The sequence below is a fragment of the Solanum dulcamara genome, chromosome 3 (genome assembly GCF_947179165.1).
Source record: "Solanum dulcamara chromosome 3, daSolDulc1.2, whole genome shotgun sequence".
In the NCBI taxonomy this organism is placed as follows: Eukaryota; Viridiplantae; Streptophyta; class Magnoliopsida; order Solanales; family Solanaceae; genus Solanum; species Solanum dulcamara.
In genome coordinates, this window is record NC_077239.1 from 5,440,562 (window position 1) to 5,462,955 (window position 22,394).

The following is a 22,394-nucleotide window of genomic DNA, read 5'->3' on the forward strand; positions in this document are numbered from 1 at the left end:
TAGCTAGCGCGTCTATCACTTGGTTCTTCTCTCGATACCTATACTGGACGGGGGATTTCCCTAACTGGTGAAGTACATTATAGTACTAATTGACATGGAGAATATACAAGCTAGCAATTTATTGGGACTATGACACTATAACAAAATTAATTTTTACTTGCAACAAATAAATACATTAACAAAGAGTATGAAAGCTTTTATCGATATTAATTAATTATCATTAGATCTAATTTCGCTATAGATTTTAGGAATATTTACAAAGAATGTTAATTACTTTTAAAAATATATGACAATTAAACTATTGTCGTTAATTAATTGAGTAGTATAATAAGTGCATGTCACAAACTTTACAATATTACAGCTGTAAGTGGACCACTTTTTCATGCCTTGCCTTGATACATTTGGTCACCTATTTAACACAAAAATATGTTTGCTTAATTCCTATTGAACTACAGTAAATTGGCAAGAACCATCAATGGCAGAAAAAAAGGAATCCAATAGTAGTGGAGATGGAAGGTGGACTCTTCAAGGGAAAACTGCCCTTGTTACTGTTGGGGGAGGAAGCACTATGACTAAAGTTTGATATGATAATAAATAATGAAAATAAATTAGACACGAGAATTTTACGTGGAAACCCCTCAAACAGATAGAGGGGAAAACCACGTGGTAGAAGGATCTTACTATGATAATATGGAAGTACACTGCTCTCAAATACAAGGAGAAAACAACAATTAATATTTTTCTCTTGTAAAAGGAACAACTCACTAAAGAGGATATTCAATACTACAATATTTATCTTGGCGTATAACTCTCTTTGTGTTCTTACTCTTTTGAATTGTATTTTTGTGGGATGATCTAAATGAGGGCAAGAGACCCTCTATTTATAGAAAACTAGAAACGCGTAAAATCCGAGTATTGCACCTCCCTTTTTAACTACGCGTTCAAAATGCGTTTTGTTCCCTTTTTGACTACGCGTTTTGTTTCCTTTTTTGACTACGCATTCAAAACGCATTTTGTAGTATTTGACTATCTTGCGGTTACTGGAGGCACTAAAGGGATAGGGTAAGCTTATTTGAGTTTTATGTGTTTCATATATCTATCGATTTTACTTTGTTTATCTTTTTTAGTTAGTATACATTGATTATATATTGATTATACACGGTCATATACATATTTTATATGTCTCAATTTATGTGATGTAGTTTGACTTGACACGAAGTTTGAGAAATAAAGGACTTTTGAAACTTATGTCAAAAATAAGTTAAGTCATAGATGTTTGTGTAGATATAAATTATTTCATTCAGAATAAGATAGGAGTATGTCATTACTTTTGAGATTGACTAAAAAGAAAAATGAGTCATACAAATTGGGATAGAGGAGTATTAATTATATTATATATTATATATGAATTATACATATGTTTTATACATCCACCGGCTATTCCTAGTTTAAACGGTTGGGTGAGCAACTATTCAATTTATGTTTTTCTTTAATTTTATGAATTCTAAATTTTAAGACAACAACATTAAGTGTTAGTGACTGAGTTCTGAATTTAATTTTTATATGTATTTCGTAGATTTATTAATACCAATGCAGGGTTTGGATGAAAGCTTTTGCATTCAGCAGAACCGTACGTACTCTTCTATCTCCCCTCCTAAGTGTAATTTAATCTATAATAGCGCAAATTATTTATTTTATTTTCGAGAAATTAATTTCACTTATTATGAATAGTTATATGTTATTATGAAAAAGAAATCTTCTTTTAAAGTGTTAAATCCTTTACTTAGACCACATAATTATTTTATTTGGAAACAGTGATATTGTTTTTCTGCGTTACTCTTTTTTTTTTACTAATTTTGTTATATTTTACTTGAATTGAAGATCTATCGAAAACAATAGCATACACATCACCTTCCTCAGAATTACACTAAGTTTATTATTATTATTATTTTTCTTTGGATCGAAAAATAGGCATGCCATAGTAGAAGAATTAGCTGGATTTGGTGCAACAGTTTATACATCTTGTCGAAATCAAGAACAACTTGATCAGTGTTTAGAGAAATGGAGAGGCAAGGGGTACAAAGTAGAAGGATGTGTATGTGACTTGAGTTTAAGACCCAAAAGAGATATGCTTATGGAGAAAGTTATCAATTTTTTCCAAGTAAAGCTCAACATTCTAGTAAGATTTTTTTCTTGAAAGAATTTTACTACTTTCTTCATTTCAACTTACGTGATACATTTTAGTTGGATTTAAAGTTGAAGAAAAAAGAAAAACCTATGAAAACTTATGATCAGGGCCGGGAAGCCAGATAGGTACAAGGAGTGCATCCAAACCTACTTCAGTAAACATTACATCATATATACAAAGGCTAAAATTATTCGAAGTGTATATATAATAGATATTAAATTCTCTGACTTTTTCGTATATTTACTTCTTCATATTTTTAAACACCTTTAATGAAAATTTTGTCTCAACTTCTATAATTTGTAATAGACTAATGTATAAGTCATTGTTAAAATTGACAAGATTCTAGATAGTCTTAATGTAGAAATTTGGTAGGTGAAAGTTTGGTAAACTTAGTAGGTTTAAAGTTTGGTAAACTTTGACATCTTGACAAAATGTGATGTCATGGATAACATCAAGAGCAAAAATTTATTCCTATAAATAGGTAGCTCTTGATTCATTTGAAGCACACGTCAAAAACATTTATATCTTGTCTTCTCATATCTTGTATTTCCAAATACTTTGTAGTAGAAGAGGAAGAACAAGTAAAAATGAGTTTCATGAAGTTTGAAATTGATAAATTTAGTGGGCGCAACAACTTCAATATCTAAAAAATTCAGATGATGGCATTACTGCAGAGGGAAGGTTCAATACATGCTATTAACGGAAAGTACCCCGATAACACATCGATTTCTGATAAGGCAAAAATTGAAGGAGATGCATTGAGTGTTATCCAACTATCCCTTGCACCTAACTTGCTCTATGAAATGAGTACAAGTACCGAGGAGACAGCCAAATAGTTATGAGATAGGTTGGAAGGGCTTTACCAGTACCAGTCGGTTACAACAAGGATGTTGTTACAATGGCGTCTTCACACATTTAAGATGGAGTCAGGTACTTTATTGCAAAACCATCTAAATGCATTCAATAAACTTGTGATGGACTTATAGATTGCCGGAATTAAGAAGGATGAGAAGACGCTTGCATGTGCTTTGCTATTTTTATTGACTTCAAAATATCATGATATTAAGAATTCAATGATGTATAGCAAGGCACCAATCACTCTTGAGCAAGTGCGACAAACACTTAACTCTTGTGATGTGCGAAGGCATTTTGAAGGAGACAAAGATGATGAAGCTAATGGGCTCTTTGTAAGAGGTCATACTAGCTAACATGGAAGGACCAAATCAAAGCACAGATCAAAATCTCGTGTGAACAAGAAGAATGTTGTTATATCCCGTATTTTATATGGTTGGATATTTTAAAATAGCCGTGGTAAAGTGAAGGAAATGACCATCTTCCAAAATTTATTTTAATATACAAGTTGGTTATGAATATTATTTATGAACATTAATAGTGTAGAAATATTGGGAAAGGCAAAGGGCAAAAAAGAAAATTCGCAAAGTAGCCTATGGTAATATTGTGGAAGGCTAGGGGTAAAACGGGCATTTCACAAAGTGTTCAAGAAAGTTCTTGAAAGATCAAAGTGTTCAATAAAATTCATGTAGGGGTGCACTCTTTTATGGCCATGTGATGAAAATATATGAACCAAAGTGTACATGGCAAGACAATTAAGTCATTTTTATTTTTTTTAAAGAAGATTCTAGAAACAAATGGAGAAGGGGTCATGTGTCTATATTCATATTTGAGGGACTTATTTTCAAATATGGATAAGTGGTGGAAGATATATATATGTGTGTGTGTGTGTATTATGACTCATTAGGGTCATTCTTATCCCAAGAGAATTCTAGAAAATTCAAGAGGAAGAAGAGAAGAGAAACTTGAAGCTAGAGAGAGAGAGAGAGCTCGGTTTTGGGGGAGAAAAAAAGAGGTAAGTCTCCAATTTCATTTTGTGAATTAATTATATAGGGTATACCAAGATTTTATGAAGGTATTGGTAATGTAAATTTATGGTTTGGAGCAGCCCAAAATGTTACCAAACAGCCCTAAAATTTTAGCCGTACTACGAGAGCTTCCGAGACAAGTTTTGGTGAGTTTTGGTGAATTTTGAGCAAGGTAAGGTTTTATATTTCAATTGAAGTTTATGAGGTTGTTATGGGGTATGTTAAATGTATTAAATGATGCTGAAAGTGAAAAAATGTATAAGGATGCTTGACGTTAGAAACAACTAAATGGAAGTCGTAGTAGTTAAATTGAAGTTGCGTAGTGTGTTGTCGTTGTGGTGCTGCGGTTGAAGCTAGTTGGGTTGCGTGTTGCAGTGCTTTAAAGTGTTTTAAAAAGGGTATGGTTGCTTCTGGTTTCAACCACATGACCCCCCGTTTGGGATGGTTAAAGATTTTATGAAATAAAGGTTAAAAACTCTATTTTGGTATCGTAAATTTTGAGCTAGTTGTTTGGAGTTGTATTGTGGGATATTGAAGTGATTTAATGGTATATGTGCTTCTAGTTGTTGTTGTTGGATGGTTTTTGATATTGTGGCCGAGTTGAAATCTCGGGAATAGTGTATTTACAGGGGAAGTGCTCTCGAAATTTTGATAGAAAAAAAATGTTAGTTTAGGATGAGAATCTTGGATATCTACAGCTAATGTTTGCATTCGTTATCATTGTTATAGATTTTTTGGGAAGGTCAAGATTTAAGTGTGATTGACTAAGGAAACGGACAAGGTATGTAAGGCTTACTCTTTTCTTTATGATTTCATAAGTGCTTCCATATTTTCTTTGTTTTCAAAAGCTAGGTGTCAATGGTCCCAAGGAAATGACTACTTTTCCTACAACCCGTCAATGTTTTCCAAAATGTCTATAGTTTCCCAAAACAAAGGTTTACAGTATTACAAGCTTTTATGACAATAACGATGGATATGTTTTACAACGATATTGATGATGTCGATGATGCAAATATGTCTATGATGGCTATGATAAGAACGGCTTCATGTATGTAAGGTTTACCCTTCTTTCTCCTGGCATGTTTTGACATAAGTATATAGAGCTACTCTTTCTTTTGGCATGGGTTTTATGAAACAAGTATATGACATTTTATACAATTTTAAGGAAGTCCTATTCGTAGAGCCACTAGGATGACCAATTTTCTTGAGTTTCCAAAGGATATTTTCTCGTGCTTAGATACGTGTATATGATTCCAAAAATTTTATTTTGATATAATCCATGGTAATTTTTGAAAGATACTTGACATGACTCTTGTCTTAATTTTTGAATCATAGCTCATTCCAATTATTCTACGAGTCTTGAAAATTGGTCCTATGTGCATATGTATACGATTTGGCGTCTTACGAGATTGTGACCTTATTCTACGTTCTCTTAATATTATCCTTCGTGGATAGTCTCATCTTATAATAATTATTCCTTCAAGGTGAGACAAAGCGACCATGGTTAGTCTATAATACAATCGGAGGTTACCGACCTTCCGTCACTCAGATAGATACATGACTTTTGTTGAGCTCTCCTGCATGCTATCTATATGTATATGTATACGTAAATTGGGGATATGGGGAAGGTTCATATGTGGCGCTATAGACGCATTGCCACTTGGTCAGTTGGCGTAATTTTCATCTCGGATGCGGGATGCCCGAACGCGGGACATATGTGGGCGATATGACATGTTCTATTTTCTATGGATATGAAAAAGAAATGTTTTTAAAGGAAAAGACAAGCATGTATGGCATTCGTCCTAAAAGGCACTCATATGTACAAGTTACTCTCTTATCTCACTATATGTTCTATGATTTTATGATATGGTTGTTCATATCTTATGTTCTTTGTTATGCTGATTTTCATGCCTTACATACTCGGTACATTACTCGTACTGACCCCCTTTTCTCCGGGGGTTGTGTTTTATGCCGCGCAGGTACACCCGGACGAGTAGAAGCTATTATAGAAGATATTCCAGTGGGGTTAGCAACTCCACTTGTTCCTGGAGTGCTGCTTAGTCAGAGTATATGTGCTATGGTGTTTCGTTCGAAGTTAGAGACTTTGCAACAGAGTCGTGGGTATAGAGTGTCAGTTTTGTAAGCGGCGTCACCAGCCAATATGTTATTATGTCGTATGTCACGAGTTTTATGGGATGATAGATTTTGGAAAGAAAGATTCACAAAGCTTAGCTATATTTTTTTCATTTATTTTGATGTACAAGTCTAAATAGATTAAGTATGTAATATGAGGTAATGGGTTTGCTCAACTCCGAGCATAGGGTCGGGTGCCCATCACACCCTATTAAGATCGGGGTGTGACAAATGCGGAGTGTTGGGGCTGTCACAAGAAGGGACACTTAGAAATAATGCAACTTGTAAAATAATTGGCATTGGTTCAATTCAGGTTCACTGCCATGATGGAATCGTGAGGACTATTACGTAAGTCTGTCATGTTCTTAATCTAAAGAAGAATTTGATATCCTTGGGTACTCTAGATATTCAAGGCTACAAGTACATGAGCAAGAGAGGTACAATGAAGGTGGCTAAAGGTTCTTTAGTCATGCTGAAGGCCAAGCTGGAGGATGGCTTTTACACACTTGCAGGAAGTACCATTGTTGGCTCTATTAATGCATCTACAATGCAGTAGTTATCTGATAATGACAAGGCAAGATTATGACTCATGAGACTGCGCCATATGAGCGCACAAGGACTAGAGATGTTGAGAAAACACAACCTTTTGAACAGTGAGAATATTAGCACACTTGAATTTTGTGAGCATTGCATCCTAGGGAACCAGAAGAAGGTCAGTTTCAGCACTAGCAAACACAAGATGGGAAGAGTGCTAGACTACATCTATTCAAATTTATAGGGTCCCTCTCAGCTTTCATCAAAGGGAGAAAATAGGTATCTTCTCACATTTATTGATGATTTTTCACGAAAGATTTGTGTGCATTTCTTGAAGGCAAAAAGTGATGCTTTTGAAGCATTTCAAGAATGGAAGATTTTGGTTGAGAATCAAATGGGAAAAAAAATTAAGTATCTTCGCATAGATAATGGATTAGAGTTTTACAGTGAAGAGTTCAATAATTTCTTCAAGGTTCATGAGATTGCAAGACATAAGACGGTCAGGCACATACCATAGCAGAATGGAGTTGCCGAGAGAATGAACAGAACTCTTCTTGAGAAGGTTCGCTGTATGCTCTTACAAGCCAAAATGTCCAAAGTGCTTAGGGTTGAAGCAGTTCACACTATTTCTCATATTGTCAATTGATCTCCAGCATCAGCAATTGACTTTAAGACTCCGAATAAGGTATGGTCAGGTGAACCCTCTAACTATTCATACATGCGAATATTTAGGTGTCCAGCTTATTATCATGTTAATGAAGGAATGCTTGAACCAAGGGCCAAAAGGCTATATTCGTAGGGTATGTAGATGGAGTAAAAGGGTACAAACTTTGGTGTTTATCTTTACTCAAATTTGTAGTTAGTAGAGATGTTACCTTTGATGAATCTTTTATACTTGATCCTCCTAAAGTTTTTGTGGAGTTATCAAGAAATAAAAAAAACAACCAGGTGAAGCTCCGGTGGAGCATACCAATGAAAAGGATCAAGAGACTCAAGTTGATAAGTTAAAAGATGCAGATCTTGAAGAAATACTGTTCATGAACCATACACAATTGCGAAGGGAAGGGACAAAAGGCATATATGGAAACCAAAACATCTTATAAATTAAGAAAATCTGATTGCATACAAATTTGTAGCTATAGAAGAAGAGATTAAAGAACTCAAGCCCTATTTGTATGTTGAAGCAACTTCTTGCAAAGATGCTACACAATGGCGATTAGCCATGATGGAAAAGATGGAGTCTCTTCACAAAAATAAGACATGGGTCTTAGTTGAAAGGCCAAATGGGAAGAAGACAATTGGATGCAAATGGATCTACAGAAAGAAAGAAGGTATTCTAGAAGTGGAAGATGCTAGGTTCAAGGTGAGATTGGTTGCAAAGGGTTTCAGTCAGAAGGAGGGAATTGACTATAATGAGATCTTCTCTCCAGTAGTGAAACATAACTCAATTCACGTGCTACTAGCATTGGTTGCACAATTTGATTTGGAGATTCAATAGCTTGATGCCAAAATTGCTTTCTTACATGATGATCTAGAAGAGACAATCTATATGGAATGGCCTAAAGGTTTTCTAGATAAGGGAAAACAAGATCATGTATGCCAACTGAAGAAGTCTTTGTATGGTTTGAAGCAATCCCCTAGACAGTGGTACAAAAGGTTTGATGCATTCATGACTACACATAGATTCTTGAGGAATGCATTTGATAGTTGTATGTATCACAAGAAAATGTCTAGTAATTGTATGATTTATTTACTATTGTATGTTAATGATATGCTTATTGCTGCTAACAACATCACAGAGATAAATATTTTGAAGAAATTATTGAGTAAGGAATTTGACATGAAGAATTTGAGAGATGCAAAGAAAATTCTTGGAATAGAGATTTCAAGAGAAGATGGTGTTGTACATCTGAGAGAAGAGGTACATCAAAAAAGTTCTTGAGAGATTCAATATGCAGATGAGCAAGCCTGTAAGTATATCGTTAGCTTCTCATTTTAAGCTTTCAGAGTTACAAACGCCTCAGTCGGGGATGAGGTGGAACATATGTCAAAAGTTTCTTATGCTAGTGCAATTGGTAGCATTATATATGTTATGGTATGCACACGTCCAGATATTTTTCAATATATAAGTGTGGTAAGTAGGTACATGGCAAATCTAGGAAAAAGGCATTGGGAAGCTGTCAAATAGATATTGAGATATCTCAAAGGAGCTTCTGATATTGGCCTAACCTTTCAAAAAAGTGAAGGCATTTCAGTTTTCGATTATGTGGATTCTGAATATGCAGGGAATCTTGATAGAAGAAGGTCCACAACTGGATACATCTTTACTCTCGTTGGCAGTGCCGTTAGTTGAAAATCAACTTTACATCGATTGTCATTTTGTCAACAACAGAGGCAGAATATATGGTAGCAATAAAAGCAGTGAAAGAAGCTATCTGATTGAAAGATTTGGTGGCAGAATTGAGTTTGGTTCAACTGGAATCAACTCTAAGATGTGACAAACAAAATGTTATTCATTTGATTAAAAATCAAAGATTTTATGAGCGCACCAAATATATTGATGTCAGATTCCATTTCATTCGAGATGTCATTGAAGAGGGAGGTATCAAGGTTGAAAAGGTTTGAAGAGGGAGCTATCAAGGTTGAGAAGGTTATCACAAACGATAACGCTGCAGACATGCTGACCAAGTTAGTCCCGCTTGCCAAGTTTGCACACTGCAAAGACTTGGTGGGAGTATGCATCAACTGATGCAAACTCTGGGAGAACAACTACTAGGTAGAGCTAGTGTGTTCAACAAAGGTTTGATTCTTTTTTTTCTTACAGCGGAATTGCCCAGTAAGCTTAGAATTTTTGGCCGAAGTTGTTCATACGCATGCTCGGAACGCAAACCATGGTGGAGATTGAAAGAGTTGAGGTTGAAGACACAAACAAAAGTTGCTGAAAGAAAGTTGAAAATGGAGAATCTTGTCAAGGTGGAGATTTGTTAAAATTGACAAGATTCTAGATAGTCTTAATGTAGCAACTTTGTAGGTGAAAGTTTGGTAAACTTGTTGGTAAAAGTTTGGTAAACTTTGACATCTTGACAAAATGTGATGTCATGGATGACATCAAGAGCAAGAATTTATTCCTATAAATAGGTAACTCTTGTTTCATTTGAAACACACCTCAAAAACATTTCTCTTGTCTTCTCATATTTTATGGCATTTGTAAAATATATTAGAAGAATAGAAAATTGATAGAGCAATTATCTTAATTGTATTTGGGATTTCTCCCCTTTCTTTGTTAATATAAAGACAGTTATTCTCTGGTGAACGTAGGCTCATTCTGATCTGAACCACATTCAATATTGTTGTTCTTCCGTGTTCTTTATATTTTCACGTTTCCGCTAACATCCATAATAGCACTTCTAATTGGCCGTCTAAATTTTTGTTGAGATTTTTACTTTCTATATTACTTGGCCAAAGTTTATAACCAAAATAAATTCATATTTTTATAAATATATAATCACACAAATTTATGAATTTAGTAAAACCCAGCAGGCCTAAATAAAGGAATTCCACGTATTTGGCGAAAAGAAAAGGAAAAATAGACCTACATGTGAAATTGGGTGTTGTAGAAAGTAGACCTGATTAAATGGTCAGTTATTCAATCTTATATTACTCGGACTCAAAAGTTATTCAATATATGTTAAATTCCTCAAAAATAATGCAATTTTAAAGAATTTAACACAAATACAACAATATTTTTAGAGAGTCCAAACAATTTAGATCCAACCCATATTTAATTGGTCAAATTGGATGATTACTTGTTTTTTAAAATCATTTTACTTTGAACCCCTCACCAAATATATATATATATATGATAAATTTTTACTATATATATATATATATATATATATATATATATATATACACCACCTTAAAAAATCTGAACTTCCTAACTTGAATGTTAAATTACTATAATACTTTCAACTAAAAATATTTCCTTACTTGAATATTAAATTACTATAATACTGTCAACTAAATACACCCAATTTGGTATATCTTTTATATTTTACATTCATATTTATATTTATCTATTTATTTATGAATGGTTGTGACTTTCTAATCAAATACAATAAACACATGTTCACACCATTCTTTATGATTGATTATAAATAGCTGAGGGTTCCTCTTATCTTTAAACTATGAATTTTCTTAGTTTTTTACTATTCTTCTTCTTATAAAAGCTCAAGTGTGTCGTTGAGTGAATTTGCAATTCAGCAGAACTTGAGATATCACTATTCTGCTGAATTAAATCATATTATTTTTCAATTATTCTTTGTATTTTGAAGGAACATTTTGATGCAACAGTTGATTGGTTTTAGATATATCACATATACATAATTTAATAAATACGTGTAATGCACGTATCGAGAAAATAGTGTAGAGAGAGAGAGGAATCACATGAACACAGGACTGAAAGTTGACTTAGTGATTAAGGGGTTCAAATTAAATTTAACCTTACGATTTCAAGTTCAGATTTTATGTAGTTTTTATTTTTCAAACCCGGTTAATGAAAATTCTGAATTTACCGGTGCAGCTATATCCCGAAGATATTTAACCTCTTTTTTCTTTGGAGATAGATAAATAATACAGGTATACAGATGGGTAAGTTAGCTACAGAGTACACTGAGGAGTATTACTCTATTATCATGAAAACCAATTTTGAAGCTTCTCACCACATCTCCCAAATTGCACATCCAATTTTGAAGGCCTCAGGAAGTGGAAGCATCGTATTTATATCTTCTGTTGCTAGGCTTGTGGCATTTCCAACATGTTCCATCTATTCAGCAACTAAAGGTAATCCTCATTCAATCAATATGTTACTTGGTATTCGGTATCTGCATTGGGTTGGGGTCCAACTAAATACAACTTTGCACATTACATGGCCTATTTATCGATTGTGCTTCCAAAGAAACTTCTTTCATTCTCAAGATTCAAATTCGAAATCTCTAATTAAGAGTGGAAAATGCTAAAAAATGCTAGAAAAAGCCAACAGAAATGAAAAAAGAAAAAAAAAGTCAAAGTTGCCAATAGCAACTTTTGACAGAAAAAATAACAATAGCTGGCAACACGTTTTGACAACTTTTGACAACTTTTGACAGGAAAAATAGCTGGCAACATATTTACAAAGCGCGTAAAATTTCTTTTACGCATTTTGTTCCTCCTATAAATAGAGGGCCTAATGCCCTCATTTAGATCATCCCAGAAAAAGAGAGTAAAAATACAAAAAGAGTTATACACCAAGATAAATATTGTAGTCTTGAGTGTCCTCCTTAGTAGTTGTTCCTTTTACAAGAGAGAAGTGTTAATTATTGTTTTCCCCTTGTATTTGAGAACAGTGTACTCCATATTTTATAGTGAGATCCTTCTACCCCGTACTTTTTCTCTTCTATCAGTTAGAGGAGTTTCCACGTAAAATTTTTGTATCTAATTTATTTTTATATTATTTGTTATATCAAACTTTAGTTGTGGTGCTTCTTCCTCCCAATAGTGGTATCAGAGCCCTCGGTTATTCTGTCTGTTTTATGCGAAGGTACTATTCATGTATAGTAAATTTTCATAAACAGTAAAATTTGATGAATAGTACTATTCACGTGAATAGTAAATTTCGGTGATAGTATAATTTGTTACGATTGTTCGCAAAAATATTCAGAAACGATCTAGAAGGGTGTGAAGCAAATAACAATATCGAGTACAACTAAGTTTGACGTTGAAAAATTCAATGAGACTAATTTCTCATTGTGGAAAATGAAAATAAAAGCGATATTGAGAAAAGACAATTGCTTAGCTGCAATTGAAGGCAGGCCCATAGACTTTGTTGATGAAAGCAAGTAGAACAACATAGACAGCAACACAGTTGCTGATTTACACTTGGCACTAGCTGATCAAGTATTGTCTAATGTAGCAGAAAAGCGGACGGCGAAGAAAATATGGGATACTCTTATAGGGTTGTATGAGGCCAAGTCTTTGCATAATAAAAATTTTTTAAAAAGAAGATTGTATACTCTTTGAATGGCAGAGTCCATGTCAGTTACTGAACATATCAATACTTTGAATACTCTATTTTCGCAACTTACAATAATGGGTTGCAAAATAGAGGGGACTGAACGTGCGAAGCTTCTACTTCAAAGTATGCCTGACTCGTATGATCAACTCATCATCAACCTGACGAATAATACAGATAGTCTAGTTTTTGATGAAATTGCAGCCGCTGTCTTGGAAGAAGAAAATCGGCGCAAAAATAAGGAAGATAGACAAGCAAGTTCGCAACAAGCTGAAGCTTTGATGATGATGAGAGGAAGACCAACGGAATGTGGCCCCAGTGGGAGTCACAATCATAGCAGATCTCAATCAAGAAGTAAGAAGAATATCAAGTGCTACAACTGTGGCAAGAAAAAGCACTTCAAGAAACATTATCGGTTCAAGAAGAAGAGTGAACACCCTGCGCCATCAAATGCTCAAGGGAATATTTTATGTACCTCGGATGATGGCGATATTTTATGTAGTGAGGCAATATCAAATAATGAAGGCAGAAAACATTTCTCTAATGTCTGGATCATGGACACAGGAGCAACATGGCACATGACTTCCCAGAGAGAATAGTTCCATCAATATAATCCTATCTCAAGAGGGTCTGTGTTCATGGAAAATGATTATGCTTTGGATGTTATTGGTATTGGGTCCATCAAAATAAAAATGTATGATGGCACGGTTCGCACCATCCAGGAGGTACGACATGTAAAAGACTTGAAGAAGAATCTATTATCTTTAGGACAACTAGATGATAATGGATGTTCATATAAGACTCATGGTGGAGTCATGAGAATATCCAAAGGAGAGCTTGTAGTGATGAAAGCGGAAAAACTTGCTACAAACCTATATGTGCGTGCTTAAAGGTGAAACACACCAAGAAGGAGAAGCATCAACCGCGTCAGTAAGTTCATTTAAAGAATCAATGATGATATGGCATTGTAAACTTGGCCATATATCGGAATGAGGTTTGAAGATTCTTGTTGAGCAAAAGCTTCTTCCGGGGCTCAAAAAGGTTTCACTACCCTTTTGTGAGCATTGTGTTACCAACAAGCAAAATAGACTAAAGTTTAGCAGTTCCTCTGCTAAAAGCAAGGAAATTTTAGATCTGGTCCACTCTGATGTCTGGCAAGCACCGGTGGAGTCCCTAGGAGGAGTGAAATATTTTATGTCATTCATCGACAATTACTCCAAGAGAAGTTGGGTGTATCTAATAAAGAGAAAGGCAGATGTTTTTCCAGTTTTCAAAGAATTCAAAGCGTAGGTGGAACTTGAATCTGAAAAAAAGATCAAGTATTTGAGGACAGATAATGGAGGAAAATACACTGGTGATGAATTTAATAACTTCTGTAAACAAGAAGGTATTAAATGGTAGTTCACGGTGGCATATACTCCACAACAAAATGGAGTAGCAGAGCGGATGAACAGAACCTTATTGGAATGAACAAGAGCTATGTTGGCAACTGCAGGGTTGGAAAAACCATTCTGGGTAGAAGCAGTCAAAACCGCCTGTTATGTGATCAATCGGTCACCATCAACCGCAATTGATCTGGAAATACCAATGGAGATGTGGACAGGAAAACCAGCTGATTATTCTCGCTTACATATATTCAGAAGTCCTGCTTATGTTATGTACAATACCCAAGAAAAATCAAAGTTGGATCCAAAATCCAGGGAATGCATTTTTTTAGGGTATGCTGATGGAGTCAAGGGGTATCGCTTGTGGGATTCCACAGCCCGCAAGGTGGTAATCAGCAGTGATGTTGTATTTGTTGAAAATAATATACAAGCAAAAGAAGGTAGCACTTCAAAAGAAAAATCAGAGACTACTACAGTTGAAGTTGAAGAAATAGAAGAAGTTCCAGTTTCTTCTGAAGCAGCACCAGAGTACGAAGAACAAGAGCAAGTTGAGATCGAAACTCTAAGTGTTCAACGGTCAACTAGGGAGAGAAGAGAACTAGTTTGGCACTCAGATTATTCTATGGAGAGTAATATTGCATACTGTCTACTAACAGAAGATGGAGAGCCTTCAACTTTTCACGAGGCTATGAAAGGACAAGAATTATCTCTGTGGGTGCCAGCAATGCAAGAAGAAATTGAAGCTCTTCATAAAAATAAAACATGGGATCTTGTTCAATTACCACAAAGAAGGAAGGCCATTAGAAACAAATGGGTCTACAAGATCAAACGCAATGATAATGATCAAGTGGAGAAGTATCGTGCAAGATTGGTGGTGAAAGGATTCGCTCAGAAAGAAGGTATAGACTTCAATGAGATATTTTCTCCGATGGTTCGACTCACAACAATTCGAGTGGTCCTGGCGATGTGTGCTACATTTGACTTGTACTTGGAGCAGTTAGATGTCAAAACTGCATTTCTTCATGGAGAGCTTGAAGAAGAAATTTACATGCTCCAACCAGAAGGTTTTGAAGAACAGGGAAAAGAGAACTTGGTTTGTAGGTTAAACAAATCTCTATATGGCCTTAAACAGGAGCCGAGGTGTTGGTATAAGAGATTTGATTCCTTCATTATAAGCCTTGGATACAACAACATAGTTCAGATCCTTGTGTTTATTACAAGAGTTTTGATGATGACGATTTTATTATTTTGCTGTTGTATGTTGATGACATGTTGGTAGCAGGCCCCAACAAAGATCGTCATACAAATTTAAAGGCACAATTGGCTAGGGAGTTTGAAATAAAGGACTTGGGACCAGCAAATAAGATTCTAGGGATGTAAATTTACCAGGATCAAAATAATAGGAAGATTTGGCTTTCTCAAAAGAACTACTTGAAGAAAATCTTGGGACACTTCAAGATGCAAGACTGTAAGTCAATTTCTACCCCACTTTCTATTAATTTCAAGTTATCCTCAAGTATGAGTCCTAGCAATGAAAAAGAGAGGATGGATATGTCTCGAGTACCGTATGCATCAGCAGTGGGAAGTTTAATGTTCGCCATGGTATGTACAAGATCTGACATTGCACAAGCAGTGAGAGTGATCAGTCGATACATGGCTAATCCTGGTAGAGAGCATTGGAATACTGTTAAGAGGATCCTGAGATACATCAAGGGTACCTCAGATGTTGCAATGTATTATGGAGGATCAGATTTTACTGTTAAAGGTTATGTTGATTCAAATTATGCAGGTGATCTTGATAAAAGTAAGTCCACTACAGGTTATGTGTTTACTCTTGCTGGAGGAGCTGTAAGCTGGGTTTCAAAACTGCAATCTATCGTGGATATATCTACGATGGAAGCAGAATATATAGCAGCTACACAAGCTAGCAAAGAGGAAATATGGATGTAGATGTTACTGGAGGAGCTCGGGCACAAACAAGAGAAGATTGCTCTATTTTGTGACAGTCAGGGCGCTTTACATCTTGCAAAGAATCCAGCATTTCATTCAAGGACAAAGCATATACGAGTTCAGTATCACTTTGTTCGTGAGAAGGTGGAAGAAGACAATGTGGATATTCAGAAAAACTGATGATAACCTAGCAGATATGTTTACGAAGTCGATCAACAGTAACAAGTTCATATGGTGTCGAACTTCTATTGGCCTAGCAGAAGCGTAACATTGCAGTAATTGGGTAGAAAGGATGGTGTGAAGACTTAATTGATTCTCAATTAAAATTCAAGTGGGAGAATGCTAGAAAATGCTAGAAAAAGCCAACAGAAATGGAAAAAGAAAGAAAAGTCAAAGTTGCCAAAGGCAATTTTTGACAGAAAAATAGCAATAGCTGGCAACACGTTTTGGCAACTTTTGACAGGAAAAATAGCTGGTAATACGTTTACAAAGCGCGTAAAATTTCTTTTACGCGTTTTGTTCCTCCTATAAATAGAGGGCCTGATGCCCTCATTTAGATCATCCCAGAAAGAGAAAGAGTAAAAATACAAAGAGAGTTATACACCAAGATAAATATTGTAGTCTTGAGTGTCCTCCTTAGTAGTTGTTCCTTTTACAAGAGAGAAGTGTTAATTGTTGTTTTTTCCTTGTATTTGAGAACAGTGTACTCCATATTTTATAGTGAGATCCTTCTACCTCGTGGTTTTTCCCTTTTATCAGTTAGAGGGGTTTCCACGTAAAATTCTCGTGTCCAATTTATTTTCATATTATTTATCATATCAAACTTTAGTTGTGGTGCTTCCTCATCCCAACAGGGAATACCAACCATCCTACCACAATTCATACTGATAGAGCCCTTAAAGTGCCATTAATTAGAATATTTTTTGTGGGCAATGAGCTAGGGGATAGATAGAGCCCTAAAGTGCCATTAATTACTAAAAACCTTAAGATTATTATCTCGAAAATAAGTAATTTTAAAAAATGTTGCATTATTTGATATATATAAAAAATGTAATAGATGCAAATAGGGTTGTCCAAAATCGAATTGAAAAAAAGGTTATTGATTTATTGGTAATGGGTTATTGGTTTAGCAGTTTCGATAATGATTTTAATTTTTTTTATTATCGGGTTATCAATTCGCAACGGTTTAAGATTTTTTCTTAACGGGTTAACCAATAATCCGATAGTAACTTAATAATTTATATTTATTACCATTCGATATATAAAATCCTTCACTTAGAGTTTAGTTTTCATACTTTTATTTCTTGTTGTCTCAAACTCTTGGTTATTATAAAATATTTTGCATTTGCTTTTGAGCAAGACGCAGTTTGTCAACTCATGTGCATGGTTCATTTGGTTTGTCACCTTGTTTCTAAGTGATTTTCAATTATTTTTTTTGTATCAAATCTTTATGATTAAACCGATAACCGAAGCGATAATGATCAATAATTGATAAACCAATAACCGATAAGTCAAATCAATAAACTTCAAAATCGAACCGAATCGACCAATACTTAGAACAATTACTTGTAACCATCATATAAAATTCTTTTGTATTTTTTCTCCATCTTAATAGGAGCAATGAATCAACTTACAAGGAACTTGGCTTACGAGTGGGCTAAAGACAATATTCGAGTGAACTCAGTAGCATCTTGGATTATCAAAACACCCCTCGTCGAAGCAACGAAGGTAATTTACTAGTTAGGAGACGTGCGAATTTTTCGATTAACTAATTGAGTGGTGAATTAATTAGCACCCTTTATGAGGTTACCGAATTTTAGTTATTTTTAGCACCCATCAATGTCAGAAAATCTAACAATTTTTGAATGCATTGGGATTAATATTTTGTTACATTAGTTATTTGTGTCTATCATATTTAAATTTAAATTATTTAACACTAATTGTCAGAAATAATAGACAGATGGTTTCATGTTCAATATACAAACTCATATAGTCACTCAACTAATAGTTCTTTTCACATAGAAAGTCACTCAACATTCTTTTATAACCACAAAATCATTCAACTAGAAACACAAATTTGTGACAAGCAAGCCCATCATAATTTTGTGACGGATTCAATCAATGTGAACGAAAACGTTATGCCATTACTAAAATTTTATTGATTTTTTTCCAGCAACATCCATTGACTAGAGAATATTTTGAAGGAAATATTAATAGAACACCAATTTGCAGAGCTGGAGAACCAAAAGAAGTTTCAGCATTGGTGGCATTCCTTTGCTTCCCTGCTGTTTCATATATTACTGGTCAAGTTATATGTGTTGATGGTGGACTCACAATTAATGGTTCTTATTAACTATTTTTTTTGTGTTGAATAAAATGTAATACTTGATTGATATACAAGATCAACTTTTTATAATTAGTATGGTGAAACCATGAATTTTTTATGTTTGATTATGTAGGATTGAAAATTTTTTGCTAGTCTATTCTAATTAATTAATTTTTACTTAACAATATTAGAAACCTTAACACAAACATAAGGTAATACATGTGTCACGATCCAACCCATCGGGCCGTGCGGGCACCTACTCTATGACCTAAGTAGGAGAACCTTTAACCCCCCCCCCCCCCTTATATGAAAAGTATTGTGGAATTTATATCAAAACTTGAGTATTTAAGCCAGAAGTTTCTAGTAATCTGTAGTAATCCAATTTATACAATAAATCCCCAAGAATACTAGCCTAAGATAGGTACAAGAGTATCTAAGAGTGGTAACATAATAAATGAATAATGACACACCTCCCACCATAAGGAAGGAAAAATAAAAGCTGCTGGAGGATCGTTTTCGTCTTCACCTAAGAAACATAACTGATCCTGTAACCAGACTATGCCAAGTGACATAGCAAGAGTAGTATCAGTACAAACAACATGTATTGGTAGGCATCACCGATCAATCCGATAGTCACTACATACTATATAAATAGAAAAATTAGAGAGATCATAATAATTAAACTTTATAAGCCTGTCCACCCAACCAAATAAGTAAACTTCTTACTCTCACTCTGATAGTCTTCACCACTCTACTGACCACAGTTTCACTACCCATTCTAATTACAAATATAAGACTATAGATTATAGGCCTAGCATACTACTGCTCACTTCACTCTAACCGTACCACCAAACAACCTTAGCCACTCAATGGTTCCACCCAACTACCACTGGTCTTGATTCAGTGTTCTCAAAACATAGGGACCTAGCCATTCCATAACCACACCTCATAAATAACCTCGTTTTCTAGGTAACAACGACTAGTACTACGATTACTCGTGGAAACTTCGATGAGAACAACTCCCTTTCAAGTAGCAACCTTCATCTCTAACCTATAAACCTAGAATAACTCATATATCACATAGGTCACATCAAGGTCTAACATGGTCCACCATCTTAACCATGAATAAGTCTATACATGCTCACAGTTCTTTATAACTAACATACCTCAACTCAGGGGTTCTTTTATAAGTCCTTTTTTCCTAACTCATTTACAACTAACCACACTATTACATAAAAATACAGATATCATCGGGTCCACTCATGTGACCATCCACACACACATACTTGGCCCTCTCAGGGGACCTAATCCAGCCATATATGTGTCAGAATGTGACGTCTGATCCAAATACATATCGAAATGTGACACCCAATCCAATTATATGTCAGAACATGAAATTTGATTCAATTATGCAAATCAATCACAACTATCAACAACAGACCACATTATATCACAAGAATGAGTTCATTACAAAACAAGCCAACAAGTGATCATTTTGCATAAGGTCTAGCATTTTCCCCTATTCATATACACATATACATATCATGAAGTAATTCAACAAGTACATGAAAAACATCCGAGAAATAAAACCATCACCTACACTATCAAACCTTAAGGTTTATCCTCAATATCTACGTATTTTATATCTTTGTACATATTACTATGTCCATTACAACTTTACTCGTCTGTATGCACTAATATCACAATCAATAACTCACCCAATCATTACATCACTCATCTAACCCAGGTCACTTCAAATTAAACAACTAAAACAAATGAATTTTTGTACGTGACCCATGACTCATAGCTTAGTTATATGATTTCTCATTAAATTTCCTTTTATACTACACAATGGGTGTAGATTTAACTACTCAGATAAGAGAAGCCTAGCCTATCTAGGCGCCAAGCAACTGCGGAGAGATAATGTTGCTGAAATCCTTGGTTCCAGATGTCCTATGGGTAAAGCATGACTAAATTATGCCCGTTGAAATCCTTTCAGTGCTGAGATTCCTTCCCCTCTTCTTCCCAAGTCAAGAGCAGCCTTTTGGAGGGCTTTTGCAATAACCCTCACTTCTAACCTATCCTTGGAAGAAGTGAGGGAAATAAGATAATTGTGACTTAAGTTTTGTCCCACGTTCTCCTGCTCTAACAACGCCGCTAGGGAGGGATGGTGGAACCCAGTTAAGTAAATTTTTTTGCGATTTCTTCTAATCTTAATTAACGACTATTCAGGTCATTACAATATGTTATTAATGTGTGTGAGAACAAAATGCCCACATTGAAAGTTGATAAGAAAGAGAAATAACATATGAGGTGGAACTAATGATGTTTTTTTATGGTGTGAGATATTTTGAAAAAATAATACAGGCTTGACTCAAAACAAATAATATATATCACCACATTGTCTGCTAGTTTTATAGTAAAACCTTTCTAAATTAATATTATTGGGATCTGAAATATTATTATTTTGTAGAGGTATTATATAATCGATAAATTAATAGTTATTAATTTAAAGAGTGTTTCGAGACAAGGAATTTAAATGAACTCTCCTGTGGAAACGACATTCATGAATTTGAGGTCATGCTTAATAATCTCAGTTACCGCAATAAAATGAATAACAATAGCATGTTAGATTACTCAGGTGAAAATAATACATGTTCAAAGGTTCAAAGATTATAAAATTATTTTATTTTTCATTCCTTATAAACATGTTTATTATATAATGTAACTATCTCCCTTTTGACCCCCTCCCCCCCCCCCCCCCCAAAAAAAAAATAGCTCTAGAAATTCAAGAAATTTCTTATCCCATAGTCCCGTGGGTATTTGAGATCTCGAGAGTATAAACTATACACAAATTTTATTGTTATTTTTGTAAAATAGAAAATTATTTATGACAGGTTAATATTTTAAAACAATATCGGTAATAACTGTTCAAGGATACAATTAAGTTTGTACATAATTTTCAAGAATTCTTCATCCTTGTTTCCTCCAGCCCAACTCTTGGTATTATCCACTGAGTAGGAGTGCCAAATGATACATTTGAGCTATATTTTGACAGGTTAAAATATATTGGGTCAATGAATAAGCAATAACTCAAGGTGTTACGAATTTTTCTTTGTGAAAATAATTTACTCATTTTGTCTAACAGCTGATATGATTTGGTGTGATTGTGCCTTTATCTTAATATTTTTTTCTCATTTTGTCTTTACTTATTATTTAATAATCTTATTTTATCATTTACCCTACCTTTTCATAGTAGCTCTATCGTGTACCCTTCTTTTCTTGTAGATTTATTATTCAAATTATTGGATATGTGATATTATATAATAAGAAATAATGATACAATCTATTCAAACATTGTATTCATTAAAATAATACAAGATAATACAATATAATATATTATAAAATTATACGTAATGTTGAAGATACGGATCAAGATGGATCTAAGGAACAGGTTGAACAATATGGTCTAACTGATAGGAGTTCTGACGATTGTCAAAGACCTACTAAAAGAGTTAAGTTATAGTAGGACTCAATGTTGGATATGTTAGAGTCAGATTATAACTAGGTTGCTGTTATGAACGCTTAGTAGTTAATTAGTAATTAATCTCATTGTATTTGTGTTGTAGTATAACTCTAATTTTAGTTAGCCTAGGACTCTACAACTCACTCTTATATAAAGGAGACTTGTACTTATTTATTACCATCAATAAAATCTTTGACTGTGGTAGTATTGACGACTGGGAAGAAAGATGTGTTGCTAAGGAGTTGGATCTTAGACACCTTGATAGAAGAAAGTATGTTTCTGATTATGGGCTGCTCAACTGCCAAGGATATATGGAAATGCTTGGAAGAAGCATATCTTCAAGCAACAAAATATAAGGAGTTTCAACTCAAACAACAACTACAAAGTGTTAAGCTAGGAACTGAAAAGATTGATCAATACATT

The 22,394-nt window shown here is 34.4% G+C and overlaps 1 protein-coding gene across 1 annotated transcript; it reads left to right on the top strand.

Moving 5' to 3' along the window:
- The first annotated feature begins 475 nt into the window (after positions 1-475).
- LOC129881488 (tropinone reductase homolog) lies at positions 476-18,483 on the top strand. Its single transcript, XM_055955683.1, has 6 exons — positions 476-543; positions 1,036-1,062; positions 1,972-2,179; positions 11,361-11,577; positions 17,735-17,847; positions 18,293-18,483. The coding sequence occupies exons 1-6, from the start codon at positions 476-478 to the stop codon at positions 18,470-18,472; spliced, it is 813 nt and encodes a 270-aa protein (XP_055811658.1). The 3' UTR covers positions 18,473-18,483.
- Positions 18,484-22,394: the final 3,911 nt, after the last annotated feature.

What these genes read in the sequence shown, in the direction of transcription:
- LOC129881488 (XM_055955683.1), top strand. Translation starts at nt 476, where the DNA reads ATGGCAGAAAAAAAGGAATCCAATAGTAGTGGAGATGGAAGGTGGACT. An exon ending in CTTCAAGGGAAAACTGCCCT is followed by an intron (nt 544 to 1,035) that starts TGTTACTGTTGG and finishes TGACTATCTTGC; the next exon opens with GGTTACTGGAGGCACTAAAG. An exon ending in CCCTCGTCGAAGCAACGAAG is followed by an intron (nt 17,848 to 18,292) that starts GTAATTTACTAG and finishes ATTTTTTTCCAG; the next exon opens with CAACATCCATTGACTAGAGA.